Here is a 23,865-nt window from a genome sequence, read left to right as displayed (position 1 = left end):
CCTTGGTAGTTGGGGATGGGCATTCATTGTGACAAACTGCAAGGCCCTGGCTGCTCTGTCAACATCTTGGGTGTTGTATGGTCGGGTAAGACAAAAACTATACCCACTGCTGTAATTTAAAAGGCACAATGTTTCTCCATGTTGCAAACACCAAAACAACTACTGGCTTTCTTGAGACTGTTGTAGTATTGGAGACCTTTTGTTCCTTACTTATCTCAAATGTTAAAACCTTTGTATGTTAAAACGTGGGAATGGGACACCTCCCAACAGGCTCCTTTTGAAAAGGCAAAAAGGGCAATAGCACGGGCACAAGCACTGGGGGGCACGGATCCAGACCTGCCCTATGAATCAGATGTAGACAACACTGATATGGGCTTTGGGTTGAGTCTGTGGCAGAAGCAACATTCTAAATGAATGCCCCCTGGCTTTTGGCCACAATTATGGAAAGGAACAGAACTGAGATACAGCCCCCGAAAAAGCAATTGCGTGCTGCATATAATGCCTTACTGCAAGTGGAGGGACTGACGCAAAGATGCCTAATCAGCTTAAAAATGGCCACCCCAATTCAGGTGTGTATAACCGACATGGCTTCTAAGCCATGCTCTGGCAGTGCCCAACTAAGCACACTGACCAACTGGAAAGCCTACATGCTACAGTGCAGCATTTTCAATACCAGCCCCTTGAGTCCAGAAATGCACGAGATTCTCGGATCAGTGTCCTATATATAAAAGACTCAACAGCTAAAGTCTCTGCACCTGGAATAGTTGTTGAAATGCACACTATAGAAGGCACAGGTACCATTCCCAAGTCTGCATTGGTACACTGATGGGTCTGCTAGTGGGCAGCCTCCCACGTGGACAGCTGGGCTGTGTAACCCCGTACTGACATTACAGCAGTCAATGGGCTGAGTTAAGAGCAGTGTGGACGGTAACAGAGCACAAAACAGGAGACCCGCTGTCTCTACTGACAGCTGGCTGTTTACAAAGGCCTTACAACCTGAATGACAACCTGGAAGCAGGAATAATGGGCCATCATAGTTTGAACCCTCCGAGGACAAGAATTGTAGAAAGACATCTGGGATGCCTGCAACAACAAAATGTAATTGTTCATCATATTCCTGCCCACACTCCCAACATGTTACCCAGGAATGTGGAAGCAGATGCGCTCACACGGGTTCAGAGCAGCACAGCTGAAAGCAGGGAAGCAGCAGAATGGCTTTATTGGAAACGTGGACACTAAGGGTATCAAACCCTGTGGCATCTGGCCCAGCAGCTCCAGCTGCGAATCACATGCAAGCAGCTAGTGGACATTACTCAAGTGCCCTTTGTGCTGTGTCAACCAAGTAGGCTACCACACCACATGGGACACATTGGCCTGTCAGAAATCCCAGTGACCTAGTGGCAAGTGGACTACATCAGTCCCCTTCTACTCTTGGAGGAGGAGAAGTATGCTTTTACTGCCACAGACACAGCTACAGGACTTCTGTTAAGTTTCCTGATGGGGAAGGTGAACCAGCGGGCCACCATCTGCTGTTTGGAAAGACTGAGCGCTCTGTATGGCATACCTACACAGACAGTGATCAAGGGACCCCTTTCACTGGGCACATGGCCCAATCCTGCGCCATGGATCAGAACATCATGTGGATGTTCCTTCCATATGCCCTACAATCCCACAGGTGTGGGCCTTATTGAAAGAATGAGTGGTTTGTTAAAAGAACAGCTAAAGGATGATAGATAAGAGATCTTTGCAGCAGTGGACTAAACAGCTTTATCAGGCCCTAACCCACCTAAACTCCACACCAGGAGCTGCAGCCCCAGCTCCTATTGAAATGCTAATAGCAGGAATGATGCAGATGCTGAGAATATAAATTAAAGGGCCAGCCACTTTACAGCCTAAAAGGGGGAATGATAATAATTTGTTGTTGCCTGTGCCTCAAACCATACAAAACAGGGAAAATGAGGTCACTTGGCCTTGGTGGTGGCCTATGCAGCCACATTGGTTAGGAATCTTAGGTCTCTGGGGAATAGGAGTTACCAAAAATATTGTAATAAGACCTCAGTTTATAAAAAAAAAAATGCCTATTAAAATCTTTACCACCAAACTGGGGCCTTCTACTACCATGAGAACTTTATGTATGGCTGTGTGGACTCTTCTTATGCCCAGATCAACAATTGATGTAACAGTAGAGGACCCTCAAGATTTGCAGGGGTAAAAATCTGGTATTTAAAACCTCCCCATAATGTTCCTCTGCCTGGTACCTTGTTATCAACCAATGGAACTTTAGCATGTATACTGTTACATTAGCAGAAATTACCCCTTATTGTTTCCCATAAACATCTTTCTTTTTGCCCACACTGCCCTAGCAAACACCTTCCTACAGTGGGCTTCAGCGGTAATTCATGCCCACAAATGAACCCAATGCTGGGTTTGCACAGACTTGCCATCTTCAGGCACTAACAGCTTTCCTTGTACTGTGACCCCTGTGAATTAGACTGTGTGGAATACCCTGCTGACCTGGCAGAATTCAGTGTATTGGAAAAGAATCTTCTCATTTAGGACTAAAATCCAACTACTATCCTATAATGAGACTGGGGATTACATTTCCTTCCTTGTATGTGAACAGGTGAACAAGCCCCCACCTGTATTGGGATATGGTGTATATGATGGTTTAGGGTGGCTGACGGCAAAAGCTGTAACAGTAGACTATGTTGCCCCTGTCTGTATGGAACGACTTGATTGAATTCATTATGTGGGGTGGCTACCCCACCACCCCCACCACTGAATTGTGTAATTTTACTGTTAAACTACAAAACAATAGTCTTTTCCACTAGCAAAATATCTCTAACCAACATGGGCATATCCTTCCCCTAAAAGATGGCTATGGACCTGTGGGCAGTATGGTTGGCCCTATGTACCTTATAACTGGACAGGATTGGTACATGGGGACAGCCCTATATCCCCGCTACCTTATATGACTCTCTACCCCATACTCCTAGTAACTGGGACATGGTTAAAGCTATATGTAGAATAAAATGCACACCCTAGTGGTATTATCCTTCAACCATTTTTATACCAAGAGGAGCTGCAATAGTTACTGAAAAACATGTGGCAGGTTTAGCTAATCACACTGCCCAAGCACTTAATGATTCCAAAGCAGCTATACCCTTGCTAAACGAAGAAACCACACAGTTTAAAAAGATAGTTTTTAAAAATATAAAGGCCTTAGATATCCTCACTGCAGCACAGGGCAGCACCTGTGCCTTAATTAATGTAAAGTGCTGTGTATATATTCCTGATCATTCACAAAATGTTTCACAAGTTTTAAATCATATGCAAGAGCACATACAAAATATTGATCAATTTCAGTAGACACCTTGTTTAAATGGCTTAATTTCTTTTCCTGGCCATGATGGCATCTCTTTGTAGGGTTGTTATTTTCTGTGTGGGGGGACTCCTAGTGTTCTGCTGTCTCTTATACTGTTGTTGTGGAATATGGATGCAATGTCTGTCCTATGGTGAACATAGTCTGCTGCATGGGGATGGACTGTGGGGACCCAGGGCCTGGGCACCCCCTTCCTAATAGCACACAGCAGCCTGCCTGACTGGGTCAGAAGCTGAAGGTCATCAGACTTCCTCAAGAAGAAAGTATGTGCAGATGGTATTGTAAACAAAGCATTTAAACTCCCCTCTCCTGATCACTGTTGATAACAAACCTCCAGACTCTTGTGTCATGAGACCCTGCTGAAACTGTTTTCATACCCTACGGAATGCCATTGTCCTAAACTCTTACAAGCTGCCCCTTGCATTCTCCACCCTTTGTGGAGCACTATTTCAATTTTCCCCAACCAGCCGCCATCGTGGAACCATCTCCTGTTTGTAAGTCCTAATTAAACTCATATCTAACTCCTTGCCTGGTGTGTTCTTTGGTCTTGGGGCTGAACTGGGTTTGAACAGGGCTATATAGGACATTATACATCTATTAGTCTGCCTTTTAGAGTCTTCTTTGAAATGTTTTTGAAAGTTTCTCCAGATAGCATATTGGGAGCATCAGGTATTCACTACAACACAAATCTCATGAGGCAGAGATAGAAAAACTATATAGCCTGCAAGCCAAATCCAGCCACTGCCTGTTTTTATAAATAAAAGCTTTACTGGAATGCAGCCATGCACATTTGTTCATGTATTGCCCATGGCTGTTTTCATGCTAAAATGACAATGTTGAGTAGCTGCAGCAGAGACCATAAGGCCCACAATTCTTAAAATATTCACCATCTGACCATTTACAGAAAAAGTTTGTTGGCCCCTGACTTAGAACAAATACTTGCTACTCAGTAATACTTGTTGATTTAAACAAAAATATTGGATTTTTCCATTTCTTAATTTGCAAATGATAAATAATGCAACCCATGAAAGTCCTCTAGTGAAAATCAAAGAAGACACATGTAAAATAAAAGCAAATAAAGTGATATGGTGCAATGGTTAGGGGGAATATTCTCACAGGGCTTGGATTTGTAAGTGCGTTAGTGGAATGACCTTGTACATGTTATTTTTCTCTGCACAGAACCTCATTTTTTTATCTGTCAAATGATAAGAATAGTACCTGCCTCATAGGCTGCTTGAGATAATTCAGTAAGATAAATAAATGTAAAATAATTAGAGCAGAGTTTCAGACATTCACTGAGCACTGTGAAAGCTTAGCCACTATTACAGTATTATACAATTTGAAATCATCATGATTTCTTTTCCTTAAAAGTTATTTTTAAAACCAAGCACATTCTCTTGAGATTAGTTAAAAATATGATTTTAAAACTGTGTTTCCTACAAAGGGGCAAAATGTCTCAGAGATGCTCAGTGGGTAGTGCTCTATGCTTTCAAGTCCAATTCATCTTTAATCTATTTTATTTATTAGGGTTCCAAGCAAGATTTAGTCTGGGAAAAAAGAATTTCACTGCTCTTAAAAAGGGTTTAAAAATTAAAGGGCAGGAAAAAATTTTTCACTTTATGCCATAAAAGGCTAAAACAGGGGGAAAAAATCTTACAATAAGATAAAGTGATCCAGAAAAAACACAAATAATTGGATAATGACTAAGTTTTATTTAAGCACTTATTATCCTTTCATTCTTTCTTTAACAATCTCAAATGGAAGATTTTTGGGCATTAAAGAGTTTAAAAATAATTTTGCTTATCATCAAAACACCATAAAAGTTACAGAAATTTTTACATATTATATACATTTCAACTGCTACTACTTCATAAAAAAAAGAAAGAATAATATAACATTTGCAATTTTTAAATTGTCTAAGAAAAATACAAATTACAATTTTTGAGGTATGAGAACATTGGTGATTTTTTTTAAAGATGAAAATAAATATAAAGTATGAAATCCTACTCTAATAAAAATGGCAAACAAAATATAGTATAACCTATGAATATTGGAGTGATAATACCATCTATGAATATTTTTATGATGCATACAGGTTACCCATTAGGTTAAAAGTTATTAAGAAATAAAATCTTCAAGTCACTGTCTAAGAATTCAATAAAAGATTCTTAAGTGAAGGGACTAAAAATTAGTATTTTTATCATTAAGCACTCTCTAAAAACAGAATAAAATAAGGTAAGTGTACCTGGTGTCCAGCCTTAACTTGCTTCAAAACACTTTCATAGCATACTTCATCCATATTATTCAACTGTTGCACCTTAAAAGTTTTTAAAACATGAAAAATATCAAATGACATGTTATAAATTTTCTAACTACATACATACATTTTCTAACTACTTGACAATTATAATGCATCTCCTTTCCTTCAGACTAACTAGAATGCAGAAACAACAAATACAATATAAATGTCTCACATAACAATCCATAAGAAACAAGCACAGCACAATTTAAAAATACATATAAAATACCTCATATAATACTCTCAGTGTACTAATTTCCTAAGAACAAGTTTTAAAAAAATGAAATCTTTAAGGAAAATATAGTAGTTAGTTATAGATAGTTGAGAATAATTTCAAAGTTCTCTCTGCTGTCCCCAAAAAGGCCTGTTCTTCAGGCTGTTTTCCTCCTATTTCACTCTATAAACTATACAGCTTTCCTGTGTAATTCTCAGAGTCATCAGAACATTACCAGGAGAATGACAAATGGTATACCGAGCTGAAACCTAAGAAAACACACTGTTTCTGTAACATATTTGTGGTGGGATAGATACTCTTCTACAGAAACACTTCTCAGAGTAACTGGAAATATAATCTAAAAGAAAGGCTCTCAGTTTTACTATCAGTAACAAGAAATCTTCCATCCAAAAAGGTGAGGTAGCTAACCCAAATTCATAGGCATGTTACTCAGCCTGTATCACCCTACTTAACATATATTAATAAGAGCTTGGAGGGGATGAAAAGTATGCATACTTGAAACACCTATGATTCAGATTATTTGTTTCAATAAAGTACATACTTAAAAATTCTGGAACTTTATGAATATAGTGGCTTTCCCATAAGAAGGATGAGATGACCACAAGATAATTTATTCCCATTAATGATTTAAAAACAAACCCCCTCCTAAGAAAAAAATAAAATCTCCCAATAATTTTTTCATTGTATTTCGGACTGAGCTCTGGCTAAAGCCATTATTTCAAGTCCAATGTGTCACACACACTGTTCTGCCACAGCAACTGGATCACATGATGAGTTTCTGAATGAAACTCTAAAAAACCTATAAGGATTTCTTCTTATGAGAAATGTAAAATTAACCACTGGTTAGAAAACATATTAAACAACACACTAGAGAAATGCTAATAGTTACCAACTGTGTATTTCAACTGAGCACAAAAATAATGAATTTTATTAAGATATAAAACTATTTTTAACACATGTATGTAATTAAGTTACTGTTTACACTATGTAAGTATGTAAATTTTTTAAAAATTTTGCCAAATTCCTAAACCAGTACAGATAACTAAGGGGGTTTATCATATTAACACTATAGCTTTCATGATTATAATGCTAACATATTGTGTTAGCTTTGAATTTAGTTAGCTTTAAGTGATTTACCAATTTGAAATTGAAAGAAAATAAAGTTAAGGATATGGCTGCTCTGAAACAATTTTCTTTTCATCTTTATCTCTATATCTGTCTATGATAACAATCTACTATTATTTATATTATGAAGGTCAAAGATCAATCCAAAGTTATAAAGAAACAGCTCTGTATCTACCCTAATGACACATTAAATTGAATTAAATAATCAAATATATGTTAGATACAACAGGAAAAAAAAATCAGCAAGTAATACTGAAAAGCACTTGAAACAACTAACGAAAGTTAAAATATCTTTTATGCCTAAATCTGAAACAGCTCCTCACAATTCTAAATATATCTTACTTTTCTGCAATGCAGAGGGAGCGTATTAATGGATATGGCGACAATCCCTTCTAATATAATTTTTAGTTGATTAAACTTGGTTCTGTTTTTCTTTTAGTAAAGAGGTCAAATGGCCTATGAATCTTCTCCTAAAGTTATTTCCTCTACAGAAACAAATGTGTTAAATAGAATGATAAATGTTTAAATTTTAAGCATTCATTCATCATATTCTAAAAAAAGTCTAAAATAAACACCCTAATAGTAAAAATGGTCATAATACTATTTAAGAAATCAATAAAAAAAACTTATAAAAGCACTATATAGAATTTTAGAAATAACCATTTGTATACATAATAAATATGGTAATTATAAAATACTATAATTTAAATAGAGTACCTCCCTAAATGGTTGCTACCATGAAATTTTTTTCAAATCCATATGGTGTACTATTATTTACTGTAAATGAATAATATTATATCAAAATAGACATTACTGGTTCATTTTCAACTGGCCTTCAATCATATAAAAATACCATTCTGAAACTTGGAATGGTTGAGAATGTAAAACATATGTTGAAAATAGCAATGCAAACTATTACAAGCAACATTCTGGAGACGTTACTTAACTACATATAGTTGAGGAAGTGTCATTGATTTTTGACTAGGATAGTATAATTGTAATGTTACTGAAGTGTAATGTTACTGAAAATAATTAAAATATTAATTTTATTAATATGAATATTTACCTTATTTGCACTCTTAATCCCCACAAATGTCTGTCCAAGAGGTACTGGTCGAAAACGGCCATCAAAGTAGAAAAGTCCAATGTAGGGATTAACGTGTAAAAATGTAGCAACATCGAGGTAGTTGGGTAAGGTGGCAGAGAGTCCAAGAATCCTTATCATACTTTGAGTGGATTCAACCTATATAGGTTATTTTAATTAAAGTATGAGGTAGATTAGACCCATGCAGATTTTCATTAATTTTATATAAGTTTTAGCAAATACAAAGATATGAAACATTCAGAATGAAATCACATCCCTAAAGATACACAGAACAATATCATATAGTCTAAAAGAGAGCTGCTAATGTGAAAACTGGCATAATCCTGGCATCTGGGATGATTTAAAATAATTAAAAATGCAATTTTAGTAGGTTTACTGAATTGGAAAATTCTATTAGTTAAATAGTTTCTTCTTTTTCCTCAAAATAGAACAGGATAAATGACAGAGGTTAGGTTTTAATATAAATTTTACCAATTATAATTTCAGGGATTAAAAAATACGTTTTTATTCTGAAGTTCAATAATTTTAAATTAATTTTAAACATAAAAACTCCAAAGTCTAAAATAATTAAGGTGGACATTTTTAGTGTTTTGCAAATTTAAACTTAAAATGTTGTAATTGCATGACACAAATATTTTCAGCTATATTTAGTCAATGAAAAATTATTTCCAAGTAACTAAAAAAAAATTAAATTCTTGAGGAACCATTTAAGAAACCAAGATTTGCCTCCCCTTATTACATATTGACTACTTAATTTATAATTCTTTGCCTGTAACATAGTATTCCCTTTAATGTACCATAGTAACATACAGTAGGGAATATCATAATGCAGCAAAATATATCAATTCATGAGAACCAAAACCAAACAATTATTCCATCATCATAAAGGAAAACGTTTCCAAACCCTTAAATCATTATTAAGCACTTGAGATTCAAATAATTACATATTTTACAGCAGCTATACAAGTAAGAGTTTGATTGTATAGAACTATAACCAAAACTTAGGGAAAAAATTACAAACTACCCTAAAATGTATTAAGCCATATAGTGTAATATTTTAGTTTTGTTTCTAAACACTAATGATAATAATGATTAATCTGTTCACCAAAGATTTATAAAGCTCTTAACATCAGGCACATGCCAGAAAAGACAGAGGACTAGGCTACATGTAAATTATCTCAAAAAACAATGTGATGTGGGTCAATTAAATGTGGAAGTAGTTATAAAAACTGTGAGGATAATGAAGAGAAAGCACTAAGTAAACATAGGTAAGTCAGGTACTGAGTAATGGTTACTGGATTATAAATTGAGACAAAAGGAAACAAGGAGGACTGCCTTCTGGAGGACGAGTGGCTTGAATCAACGAAGGGAGGTGACACCACACGTGGTTAGAAATGAAACAAAAACCAGATCCTGAGAGATCTACCGTGACAGGGAATTTACACATTTTACTGTTAATGAGCAGTCAACAGTATCCAATTCTCCCTCAATTATGTTTTCAGGTCTTCTGTTTGTGGTTAACTCACTGATGACAGTTTAAAGTATCCCTATTTTTTTTGTTTCTATACATTTTATAATAAGTTCTTAATCATTTCTGTTTATCCACAGGTTTTGTACTTATTTGTGACTGGTTTTGTTAGAAGTTTCTATATTTTACTAAGTTTTTCTATTTTTTAAAAAAGAAATTAGATTTTAGAAATATGGACTACTTCCACTGTTCCCTTATTTTGTATTTATTTTTATTTTTTCAATTTTATTTATTTTCTTTTTAAAAAACATTGTTTAAAATTTATCTAACATTTAAAATTTATTTTTTTAACACTTATATTACCTCTATTCCTGTCTCTCTTCCTCCCTTCCTACTTCCCTGGATCACTGATTGACCTCTATGTGGCAAGAGACTTACTGGTTACTTTCCAAGTGTTGGAAAGTAACTTAGATTTTCATTTTGACATATGCAGAAGTATAGTGCGTGTGTGTGTGTGTGTAGTTTTGTTTCAATTAATGGAATTTATGCCTAAATTCTATTTTATTCTGTACAGACTATGTTCTACTCAATTTATTTATTGACAAAATGTACCATGGAGTCAGGAGAGGAACACAATTTTCTATTAGTGTGGTATACATTTCTATATGAGCCTCAACTTTACCATATTAATTATATAATTCAAATTCTCTACCTTAGCAAAACAGGAAGTGAGTATCTGCCAAAAGAAAGTACCATTTCAATCCATGCAAACTTCCTATTTTAAATTAGGACACAAACTGTTGCTAAGGGGAATAATTTATAGGATCAGCATGATACAATCTAGGATAATTCGCACCTGAAAGGGTTCAGCAGACATTCCTTGTGGGAATGGGTATGGAGTAGAATATGGGTGGTGTTCTACAACCCCAATTTACTACAATATCCTTTCCATATCCTTTCCTCTCTTTTTCCATATCCAATCTGCTTTCTTATTGTTACATAGTAGGCTTCCATGTAAAATTCTGATTGAAAAAGCTTTTTCCATACCTGAGAAAAAGTGTGAAAACCTCTAATGTTTCACGAGCTGGAATCATGTTGTGTGTTACAATTTACAGGTTGTGTGAATGTGGCAAATTAATTAACTTAAGACTAAATTCCCTTATAAGAGAATACAAGTACCAAGATTTTCAATCTTTTACAAAAGGCTACAGAATACATATTTTTTTCATCTAGGAATTTTATATCATTCTTACCTTCCCGCTATCCTAAGTAAATAAGGAAATCCACAGAAAGACATGTGGGCAAAATGTTTTAATTATTTCATTTTTAATGCGCCTCTCATTTACATCTAATTTTAGTCAAAACTCACATGCATCATGCTGATATAATTCAAGTTATTGTACCTAAGTGGGCAGTTTCCCAGTGCTAGATTTCTCCTTGGGTATTTTGATACATTGCTCATATATTTCAAGAAAGTCCAAATGGTTAGGCAAACTATCTGATCCAGATGTGCTTACAAGCATTAACATAAAACACCTGCAATTTCCAAACTCTATAAGTAAGATAACAGTGGAGCTACTCACTCATCTTTTCAGGACTAAGTAAAATCTTCCCTATGAAATACATATAGCTACCTACTCACTGAAAGTAAACCTAGTAGAGATGAGAACCAATGTTAATTCAATGTTGTTAAATACAATAGATTTGGAGTTATAATAATATTGTTTCATCAACTGTAAGTAAGGTGCCACCCCAATGCAAATTACTGATAAGGAAAACTGTGTGTGTGAGGGAAGATATCCAAGAATTCTGTACTTTCTGCATGATTTTTTCTGTAAACCTAGAACTACTTTATAGAAAAATTTCTTTTAGAAAACACTTAAAAAAATAAAAAAACAATAGATTTAAGCATTCTTATACTTTCATCTTTTGCAAACTTTTTCCAACCATGCCAAGTGTGTTATGATTTTAGTTCCTAATACCACCATGCTGCTCCTGATCCTAAACAGGATCTACACTGCATAGAATAAATTCCTATGGTGTGTTTATATCAGTGTCAAATGTTGAAGTGCTGTGTGAAACACTTCCATCTACTGGGAACATGTGGTAATCACAATGAAAAAATAAATAGGAATTTTGCTTTTTTATAAAAATCGTTATGAGCACTGAACTAGTACTCTGGAAATATAAGCATAATAACAGAGACCCTTCTGTCAAGGAGATTAAAATCTACTGAGGGCCACAGATGAAGATATAATTTATTACAGCAATTTGTGAAATTATAAGGAGGATTGTGATAAGCGTTAAAAATATGCAAAGGGTATGCAAAAGGAACACAGAAAAGGTATAGTTCACTCTGATTGAGGAACTAAGAAGCCCTCATGGAACAAGTGGTATTGGGCATTTTTCGAAGGAACAGGTTTTTCAATAGATGGATGTGTGGACTGACAGAGGAAGAAAGTTTTATATAATTTGACATTTGTAACTTTTTAGTTTCATAACCAACACCCTCTGCCTTAAGATTAGTTTCATCTGTGACAGAGGGTCAATTGCATGCCCTAAGGCACATTGAAGGGAAGTAAGGAAAAGACAAATAACCTTTAATGTCCTGCTAAGGCAGTTGAACATTTTTCTTAACAAACAGCAAGTCATCAAAGGTTTATGAGAATAATAGCGAGAAATTATAAATTTGGTAATGTTTTGGGGATGCCATTGTGAAGGGGGAATTAAGAAAAAAGTTGAAAGCAATGAGACTAGTTAGGACAATTTCATAATAGCCTAAGAAAAAGAGGATGAAGGTATGAATCAGGATAATGGCAATAGAAAGGGAAAGATGAGGACTAAGAAAAGAAGCATGCCAAATGTAGAACTCAGAAGACTTAACCTGAAATTTCTTTTGAGTTTTGATGGAGCAGAAGCACTAAAATATTCTTTACATTATATTTAGTTTGCATTTTGAAGGATTACTCTGACAGACAGAAGAACAGATTGGAAAAGGAGGAAATGAAAAGGAAAAAATTACTTTAGAGGTGGAAGCTCTAGGCCGGGTGAGAAATGCCATGAGCCCAATCTAAGACAATGACAATAGGGGAATAAGTCTAATGGGATGGAAAGAGAGACCGTTTTCTTGAGTTGAAAAAAATGTTTATATGACTATTTTAAAAATATATAACTATATTCTGATAAATGATATAATGAAACAAAAAAGACAAATATATGACAAATGTGTACTGTATAAAATACATACTATATTATATATAGATTATATAAATATAAATAAAACATTAATAAAATATGATACATAAATATATAATAATGTTATGTGGTATATATGTATATACAAATAATACACATATATGAACAAAATTATATATTTACATATTATAAACTAAAGGCAACACATACATGTCTCTTAAAAAATTAGGCACATTAGGCAATCATATTCTATTTTACAAAGTATATCAGAAAAAAATGTTCAGATTTTTATTTTGGGTGGGGAATTGGGTGCAGGGAGGAGAGAAGTAGATTAAATCAATAATATTTTTCTAAGTTGTATTTTAATTCTTTTTAGTCAATATTAGATTTAGCTTTGCAATTTTGGTTTAGAACTGAAGATTTCCTGTTATTTATTTTGCTTATTTTAAAGAGACTTCAATAAACATAAGATCTGGAAGGAAGGATATTTTGAAAATCCTTAATACTTAATACTTTTAATATTAATAGCTCCTTTGAATACCATATCCTAAGTTTAAAAACTTACTCATCCATCTAAAATAAGCTTATAAATAACTTCCTCTTACCTGCCGTAAAGTACGTGCAACTATGCTTTCTAATACTGGTCCTCGATCTTCATGCAGCAAATGAACTTCATCAAGAATAAGGAGCTTTACAATTTGGGAAAGAGCTACATCTCCAACACTCTTTCTTGTCACTACATCCCATTTTTCTGGTGTGGTCACAAGCATCTATAAGAAAATAAAAAAGTAAAATTAAAGAAAGGAAAAAGTCACATATATTATTTAAATTTTCAGCTGTGTTGTTCAAAAATAAATTATTGTGTCTACCTCTATACAGACTGAATACAAATCACATTTCAAGATATTCCATAATGATATCTAATTCACTATAGACAATGGTTACTTCAAGAGAACCTTTCTTTAGCCCTGATATTAAGCAGTTATTTAAACCTCACTGCAGGTAGTTTGTCAGTGAATTTCAGTGTGAAGTTGATTAAATAAGCATTTTTTTTCAAAAACTTCTTGTGATTTAAAAAAATGTACATTATCTTTACACTGAAAATGACTTTTATTTGAAAAGGTACTAAGAAGAGAAACAAGAATCAAAAGGAAATGAAAGAAAAACCAAGAATCCACTCTAGGATGGTCGCCAATGTTATACCTATTCAAATATTGAGGAAAAAAGATAAAATTTATTATTGATACATAACTTTAAAAAACTACCCTTTGATATCAACTGGTATATGCAGTGCTTTATATTAAAAGCTAATACATTTAATGTGTACAAATATCTGCTCAAGTTGGAAGCAGAGGCTTCAATTCTTTTGGGTACATACTGAGTACTGGGATTGCTGGGTTATATGCTAGTTTTATACCTGGTTTTCTAAGGAACCACCAAACTGTCTTCCATAGTAGCTGTACCATTTTACATTGCCAACAGCAATGAATGAGTATCCCTATTTCTCCATATCTTCTCCAACACTTTTTGTTTGTCTGTTTTTATAATAGCAGTCATTCTAATGGTGTAAAATGGAATCTCACTGAAGTTGAGACTTGCATTTCCTTGATACCTACTTGATGTCGAGCATCTTTTCATGTGCTTTATTGCTATTTGTATATCTTCTTTGGAGAGATGTCTATTCAAGTCTTTTGCTCAATTTTTAATTGGGTTGTTTGTCTTTTTGCTGTTAAATTGAAGGATTTCTTTATATGTTCTGGAAATTAAATCTTTATCAGATATGTGGTTTCCAAAATATTTTCTCCCGTTGTGTAGGTTGTCATTTTACCTTCATTATAAAGTCCTTTGAGACGCAAAAGATTTTAATTTTGATGAGGTCCCATTTATCTACTTTTTCTTTTGTTGCTTAGGCAACAAAGCAATTATTTGCACACCAATGTTCACAGTGGTATTATTCACAACTGCCAAAAGATGGAAGCAAACCAAGTGCCCATCAACTGATGAACATAGATAAAATGTGATATATACATACAATATAATGGAATATTGTTCAGCCATAAAAAGGAATGATGTCCTGAAACATGTGAAAATATAGATGAACCTTGAAGACATCATGTTGCATGAGACAAGCCAGACATAAAAGGACAATTATTGTATGATCTCACTGATTTGAAACAATTAATATAAGCAAACAGAGACCGAATCTAGAACATCAGTTACCAGGGAATGAGGTGGGGAGAGGGAATGGGAAGTTAAGACTTAAAATATACAGGGTCCTTATTTTAAATGACGGAAATGTTTTGGTAATAGATGGTGGTGATGGTGGCACAACATTGTAAACATAATTAACAGCGCTGAAGTATATATATGATTAAAGGTGGAAATGTTAGATTGTATATGTCATAACAGACTAAAAATTCTAAAAAGTCCATGGAACTACACAATACAAACAGTGAACCCTAAGCTAAACCATAAAATACAGTTAATATGACAATTATAAAACTCTGCTATCATCAACTGTAACAAATGTTCTACCAATGCAAAGCATCATTAATAGAGTGATATATGGGAATTCTGCATTTTATGCATGTTTGTTCTGTTAACCCACAGCTTCTCTAGTAAAGAAAAGAAAAGAAAGGAATACACCTAGTAAAGCAGAACTGGCACATTACAGCAAACAAAGCTGTCACTCACTGGCGACCTAGGCATTCAGAACAAGAGAGTATTAGGCCCAGGTTATTTATGTAAACTTCATAGAAGCAGACCATTTGCCATGAAGCTCTGATTATAAATCTATTTGCCTTTTACATAATGAACTGTTTGGATTTTCTAGAAGTATATTGTGACAGAGAAAAAGATGACAAATTTAATAATACCTTCTACTGTAGTAACATCACATTAGAAAATAAGCCCATATTTGGATAATTCTCATAACATGTAAGGTACACCAAATCAAAACCTAAGCTTCTCTTAGCCAGTATATCAGATTATACTCAGTTGAGACTGATGAGAATCAACTTCTAAATTATGCTTTGGAAGAGATAATTGAGATGGGAGTCAGACTGTTTTTTGAACATTTTTATGATACTCATGTCTGTTTTGAAATCATTCATGGAACAATAATCATCTTATTTTTTAAAGTAACAAAAGATAAATAAATTCTTAAATGCACACTCCAAATTTATCAATCTGAACTGTTGCATTACAGACATCACTATCATTTTAAAATGAACTATGTCAATCCAAAATTTAGCAGCTGTAATTCTACAGAATATTAATTAGCAAACTATAATGAAATAGATAACACATACATAAGATGTGAAATCCAAGATAAATTACTTAGCTAATTTGCTAAAGCTAAAATGGCAGGGTTGAGATTACATCACATTTATAGAAAAGCTATGCTACTGGAATTAAATATAAACAGATATGTGATGAATTTTGATAACTAAAATGCATTGAAATATTCACTGTACATTAATTACCACCTTTCATAATATTACAATAAATTTAAACAGAACTTTTACTTTGAATAATGACAAACTTAAAATGATCCAAGCTATATCATAAATATGCCCAAAGATCACTTACTAACAACACTTTCAAACAGTGTCTATCTTTTTTTTTGGCTCAATCATTGTCATTAAAAGTCCATGAAAAACATGACCATCTGTTTTCAGAAAAAAGAAACACAGCAATTCTGCTAAACTGTAAATTAAAGGCAAATATATAATATTCATATTAAAGCATAAAGTAAGGAAGCAAGCTTATTAATAAATGTTAGGAATATATACAATATCAAATTATAATAAATACAAAGCATGGCTACCTACTTCACCAATAATTTAGAGTACTTTGCCAGCACTTATAATTAACTTTCAGAGTAATAATGTGGTAAAAATTAAGTTATGAAATCAAATTTTTCAGATATCAGAACGCTGTATCACCAAATCATAAAAATCTTTAGCATTGTGTTCTCTGTACTTCACTTTCAGCATTGTGGAGAGTGCTTCATTTATATCACTATTTACCACTTCAGTTCCCTGAACTAAAATGGCTAGAAAATAGTGTCACATTTGCTTAATGAATTGGAACTCAAGCAAGACATTTCCATCTGCTCTTGTATTAGGGCATGGGTTAACCGTCAATATTTTTACTGTCAAATTTCTCTGTCCATGTCCTTATTTCCTCAGCAGTATAAAAATTGTTACTCAAAAGTGTTCCAATTTTAGCCTGTCCATTGGGAAAAATGGCATGGCTAAAATGCTTATATACCATCACTGTGCAAAAGATATGGCACATTCAATTTTAAAATGCTCATCAATTTGACCTCAAAATCAAAGGATCTAAGGTTTGTCAGAACCAGTACATGTGATAATTCACTTCAACATTTCCTTACATCCGTAATAGAGTAAAACTATAATAGTTAGTTGTCCATGAGACTGTTTCATGACTGCTCAACTATTCTTTTCCTTTGGTGAAATTAATAATTATGTGCATAATCTACTAATTGGACACTAGAGCAAACCCTTTATCGATATATACCAGAGAGCTAATGCTTTACTCAATGAATAATGTTGTGCCTGAATCCATGTATTCACAGACTTGTCACAAATAGAGTTCTTTAAATTCACAGCTAAGAAATACCAAAGAGATCACAAAGCCTCCTGACAAACAGAATTCCATTTGAGAGGAATGGGATTCCGTACGCATTTTACCTCTTGTTGTTTTATTTTCACATATAATTACTAGACTGAACTAATCTAATGCTCTTTCAGAAACAGAGGATGCAAAGATTCAAGAGTCTGAAAGAACAGTCATTGTATCAACCGGCTAGCAATTACAGGCAGATAATCAGCTCCAATGTCAGATTTCATAGCTATGGATCTAGGCTTTCTGAGTTTGCAAGAGAAAATGACACTGTTCTTCATTATACTTTATGCATAATTTTGATTTTACAAATTCTTATTGGAGAGACAAGGATGAAATAGTGATTAGTGTTACCAGAGTGGCTTGATAAAGAATGATGAAAGAAACCATTCTTTGGAAATAGTGGTTTACAGGAGTAGGGACAGACCTGGGTAAATAGGGATCATTCTGAAGGGATAAATTTTTTCTTGTTAAGAGTGTGGATTACACAAATGTGTGCATTTGTCAAAACTCACTGAAATAGATCCTTAAACTGTGTATTTCACTCTGTAAATTGAACTCCAATTTTAAAAAATGTGAAAAAAAAAAATGAGAGCTCTAAGAGACAAATCAGTCAAATACATTGTTTGATCCTAGGGAAACAAAGATGTAAGATGATATTAAGAAAATATTGTTAAATTTTTTGAGTGTGATAATGGTATTGTAGATACACTTTTTCCAGAGGTCCTTATTTTTTAGAAATGCTCTTCTATATACAAATGAAATTTTTAAAACTCTTAAAACCAAAATAACTAGATTGCCAACCTAATGTAAAATACCATAATCAAACACCAATGTTTAAGAAAATTAAGGTGAAAAACGTTTTTATCTATTTATTCTTTCATTTATTTATATAAAATGCTGAGGCTGAAATTTATAAATACCTTCTATAAAATGAACTACTTTCTCCTAACCTTCCTAGGCTGGTAGGGACCCTAACTCTAAGCTTCTCTCTTCTTCATTTCCTACCCACCCCACCACCCCTCACCACATACACATTTTCAGGTCCTGATAACATTTTGAACTGTCTTTCATATTCATATCTCTTGTTTCTACTATTACTGATGAGCTTTTCACACGCATACCAAAGCATCCTACTGGCTGCTGCAAAATAAATCTCCCAATCTAAAATTAATATGTCACAGCCTTGCTCAAAGCATTCAGAGACCTCCTATTGAAAATCTCTTCAGTGTGTATTTGATCTCCAAGATTTTTCCAGTCTTCTCCTATACTCTCAAATGCATTCTAGGCCTGTCAACATTCCTTACATAAGTCCCCACTTTCCAACTGACATGCTTCCGTTCACATTTTTCCCACTACTAGTATATGGCTCTTTAAAACTTTACCAATAAAAATTCAACCTGTCATTCAAAATCCAAATCAAATAGTCACATTCTCATCAATTAATAATTCTCAAACTGCCTCAACAAGAATAAATTCCTTTGTCCTTTATCCTCCCATAACTCTTGCTAGTGTGGTACCAGAATTACTGCCTAATATTTTATTTATTGGAGAACACATTTTATCTCCTCTATTTGACTGTAAGTTCTCCAACAGCAGGGATACTATGTCTTTTCCCACTTTTAATACCCAGAGCCTAGTCCAGAGCCTGGCTGGGAACAAATGCCCATGTAACGTTTGTTGAATTGGACAATGATATGCTTGAATGGCTGTTCTCTAACAACCTGAAATAGCTCCAACTCGTTTCCTTAAAATAGAACTCAACTTGGTAAAAACCTATCTTCAATACAATGATCAATACTCCTTGAAAAAATTTTTACTTCAACTACCTTTGTTTGCTTTAAGAAATGAAAGCACTAAAGAGGCAATCATCTAACACAGCCTTTTTCCAATATATGAATTGCAAATATTTATTCAAACTGTCCATAAATAAGGGATTTCTTCTAGAATTTCTTCAAGTAAAATGGCCTCACCTTGGAGATTAACAATGTAAAGAAACTATTATAGGCTCCGAGAAGTCCCCTAGTAAGAAAACAAATAACCCAAGAAAACACTTTGCAAAATTCAGGTGAGCCCTGGTCTAAGGGGTGACATCCCTGGGTACTCTGGCCTCACTTGGTATGAACTGGTTTAAGCCAGTCACCCCATTGCCACTTTCTTAACCACTAAGTCATCAGATTGCTCTTTCATTTCTACAGAGAAGTAACCCTAGCTGCACTTTGGAATCATCTGGGGATCTTTGAAAAACCTGATGTGTTGGTCCTGCCCCTAGATATTATAAATTGACCAGGGGTGTGGGCTGGGCCTCAGGATTTTTAAAAGCTGCCCAGGGGAGGCTAATGTGCAAGCATGGTTGAGAACCAGTGCTCTAGAACACCACCATGTGATATGACCCTTTGCCAATGCTGTGGCAGGTGAGAAGTCTCACCTTTGTGAGTCATAGTTAACACTTCTTTGACCAATTTCACAACTTCAATCAACTGTTATTAAGATAAAATCTATAAGTGATCCTTCTCAACTCTAGGAATCTGAACTGTGTAAAACTACATGAGGAGACGGGTCCTCTGATTTTTCTGAATTCAAGAGGAATCTGAAAACACATTTTTCTGCCCTAAAGATACACACCTGCAATTACAACACTCTATTCTCTCCATATGGATTAAAAGTGACAAACAAATCATGTACATATATATAAATTTTACAATGCAATATGTGAGTTTGAGAATACACAGTAAGTTGTGTGCACAAATGCTATTATAATGATATACAACCATCCTATAGTATGTAATAACAAGTAAACCCATGAGACAAAAAATTAATTGAAAATCATGAATATATTTTTCATGTTTCCAAAAAAAATACCAAGAATGGGGGGGAAGGGGGAGAGAGAGGAAGGAAGGAAGGAAGGAAGGAAGGAAGGAAGGAAAGAAGGGACAGAGGGAGGGAGGGAGAGAGAGAGAAAAGTGATAACATTATACAACCACCAAAAAGGTTGAAATGAAAGTCCAAAAGAATCAAGTGTTGGGAGAGGATGGGGAACAATTGGAATTCTCATAAATCAATGAGGGGAATATACAATGATATAACCACTTAAAAAAAAAACTACTTGGTAATATCTACTAAAGCTGAACATACACATGCCCTGTGACCTAGCAAATTATATACCCAACAGAAATGCAAACATATATGTACCCTAAGGCAGTATAAGAAAGTTCATAACTGTATTACTTATAATATTACAAAACCGTAAACAAGCTAAACATCCAACAACAACAAAAACATGGATATATAAATTGTAATATATTTATACAATGAAATTCTGTACAACAATGAAAATGAGCAAACCACTGCTAAATACAACATGGAAAAATCTTAGAATGTTAATGTTAAGTGAAGGAATCCAGGCACATAGTGTGATTCCATTCATATAACATTCTAAAACAGGTGAAACTAATGCAGGGTGTTAGAAGGTAGGAAAGTAATTACCTTTGGGGAGTAAGAAGTGGGTAGTGACTGGGAAGGACATGAGGAGAGATTTGGAGGTACTGGTAATATCGTGTATCTTAATCTGGGTGGTGGTTACATGGGATGTTCACTATAAGAAAACTCACTGAGTGGTTCACTTACTATTTTCGCATGTATATTTTACTTCAATAAATAAGATTATTAAAAACAAAACTTAAATGACAGGAGGAGGATACCTGAATTGAACAATGGAAGGGTGAATAAGAACCTGACAAAGGAACAAAGAAGGATATTCAAGGCAGGGAGAAAAGAATAAGCAAGTATGTTATTTGTGCTTCTAATATTCATTGCTCATATACCTCTTATCTGATGACGTGTGTAAATAAGTGTTTTTATGTAGATTACAAACATCTTGAGGACAGGGATCAAATTCAGAATTTTACATGTAAGTCCATGTTCTTCAACCTATTGATTAGAAATATCTTAAAAAAAAAAAAAGACAGCAACTTCTAAATTTAGACCAATTTCCTGTCCATGTTTCAATCTTCCCCTCAACCAGGGCTCCCTTTATGCACCAAAAGCAAAACAAGAAAGTTCAATATATTTGAAATCTTTTAACAGAAATAGAAAAAAAAAAAATCACTTAAGATTCAGACTACACAATCCTCATTATTTCCTTAATGGTCTTCCTGTTGCCCCCATAAAAGAAAAAAAAAATCTGTTCCATGTCTTTTCAAATTTTTCATACATATTCCCATCATTTCAGAGGCATAAAATTCTATGAATTAAAGTTTTTTCCCAGTTAATTACTGTCTATAACACTTGGCTGCTATGAACATACAAACAGAAAAGGACTGAATTTCAAGGGAAGGAATGGACCTTTCAGGTATAGTCCAAAAACCTCCTTTTATTGAAAAACTCAAAAAGATGACTTTCTCAAGATCCTTCAACCAAATGGGAGAGTTAGGTATACCATCAAAGTCTCTTTGCATTTACACTGCCCAAAAGACCAAGCCCTATATAAACAACAAAGAGAGAGAGAAGAAAAAAAATAATGCTTGAAGTCATACATTTATCTGGGTGTTCAACCATTTAGGAAGGACCCTAGCTAGTAACATGAAGGCAAAAGGAAGACTAATGTCAATTTAATCTTATTTTCGAGATGGACTCAACTAGAAGTTGAATGGAAACACTAGACACAGTATATGTGGTTTTCAGTAAGACTTTTGACAAAGCCACTCATGGTGTCTTTATCATTAGAAAGACAAATTAGGTCTGGCTGATGCCACAATTATGAGATTTCTGAACAACCTTACCCAAAGACTGGTACTTAGAAAGCCAAGAGCAAAATATCAGTCAATCAAAACAACAGACATTATTTTAGAATAAAAGAGTTTGGGAGGGAAAAGTGGATGGGAGAGAGGGAGAAGAATAGAGAGGTAGGTAGGTAGAGAGAATGTGTGTATGTATAGAGGAGTAATTCTGGGCATTTTGTGGAAAAATTTTAAACCTCTTGAACAAACTCCTCCAAGTCCAACAAACTGAATCTGTGCTGGAAAATCTTTCTAATTTTCTGTAGCGAAGAAGATAGCCATTGTTAGCATCCCAGTCCATAAAACCTTCTGATTTCAATAAATTACTCATTTTACAGAAAAACACTGTCCTAGAATTATTTTACTATCAGCAATACATATCTAGTCCAAGTCACAAAGAAATGTTTTAATGCCTGAAAGAGCCTGTTGCATATTTAATCCTGCTGCATCTATTGCAAAGTTATGTAAGTCATATTGATTATCATATTGAATGTTGGCATTCTTCTCTATTCTGAAAAATCAATATACAATGATATAACCACTTAAAAAAAAACTACTTAGTAATATCTACTAAAGCTGAACATGCACATGCCCTGTGACCTAGCAAATTATATACCCAACAGAAATGCAAACAATTGGAGCAGTTTATTTCCTTGAGACATTAGATTTAAAATGTTAAACCAAAACGAATTGTACTAAATTTTAAAAATAAGAGTATACTTTCCTGCCTTTATAAAATTTATTGTGAAATTCTTTGGAATACGACTCATGGGGAGGAATCTGGACCCAGCATCGTAGGATGGAGAATATCTTCTTGACCAAAAAGGGGATGTGAAATGAAATGAAATAAGTTTCAGTGGCTGAGAGATTCCAAAAGGAGCCAAGAGGTCACTCTGGTGGGCACTCTTACGCCTTTTTAGGTTCTAATGAACTGGAACAGCTAGCGGTAAATACCTGAAACTATCAAACTACAACCCAGGACCCTTGAATCTTGAAGATGATCGTATAACAATGTAGCTTATGAGGGGTGACAATGTGATTGGGAAAGCCATGTGGATCACAATCCCCTTTGTCTAGTGTATGGATGGATGAGCAGAAAAATGGGGGCAAAAAAAAAAAAAAAGTACCCAGTGTTCTTTTTTACTTTAATTGTTCTTTTTCACTTTAATTTTTATTCTTATTACTTTTGTGTGTGTGGGAATGAAAATGTTAAAAACTTAATTTTGGTGATGGATACACAACTATATGGTGGTACTGTGAACAACTGATTGTATGCTTTGTGTGACTGTATGGTATGTGAATACATCTCACTAAAATTGAATTATTAAAAAAAAAGAAATTCTTTCTACTTATATCAAAATAGGCAGTAATAGGGCAGTACGGAATATTGGTAGATCTGCAGAAAATTGGAAAAAAAAGTATAAAATTAATTACTTTAATAGTTTTAAAAAATCAGGATGGTAAAATATCAAAATATAGTTATTAAAATTCAAAAGTATTTTACTATAGTTCATCGAATTTCAGGAGCCACTGATTGTAAGCTATGCCATTACTTCATGTTCCATTAAGAAAGTAAAAAGCACTCTCAAATAAATTTTATAAATATTCCTTATAATTGATGATATATC

At 34.1% G+C, this 23,865-nt stretch overlaps 1 protein-coding gene across 4 annotated transcripts in view; it reads right to left on the bottom strand.

Annotated features, from left to right (window-relative positions):
* Positions 1-23,865, bottom strand: part of ASCC3 (activating signal cointegrator 1 complex subunit 3) — a 415,044-nt gene that overhangs the window by 202,866 nt on the left and 188,313 nt on the right. For all 4 annotated transcript variants that reach the window (XR_005217810.1, XM_037842529.1, XM_037842528.1 and 1 more), the window contains exons 11-13: positions 13,415-13,579; positions 8,108-8,284; positions 5,628-5,699 (exon numbers count right to left, since the gene is read on the bottom strand). Coding sequence is in view for 3 of the 4 variants with exons in the window: in XM_037842529.1 (XP_037698457.1) it covers positions 5,628-5,699; positions 8,108-8,284; positions 13,415-13,579 (414 nt within the window). In the remaining variant the exon portion in view is untranslated. The remainder of the gene's footprint in view (positions 1-5,627; positions 5,700-8,107; positions 8,285-13,414; positions 13,580-23,865) is intronic.

Source organism: Choloepus didactylus, chromosome 7 (genome assembly GCF_015220235.1).
Source record: "Choloepus didactylus isolate mChoDid1 chromosome 7, mChoDid1.pri, whole genome shotgun sequence".
NCBI lineage: Eukaryota > Metazoa > Chordata > Mammalia > Pilosa > Megalonychidae > Choloepus > Choloepus didactylus.
The sequence above is the reverse complement of the archived record's forward strand: the minus strand, read 5'-3'. Positions and strand labels throughout refer to the sequence as shown.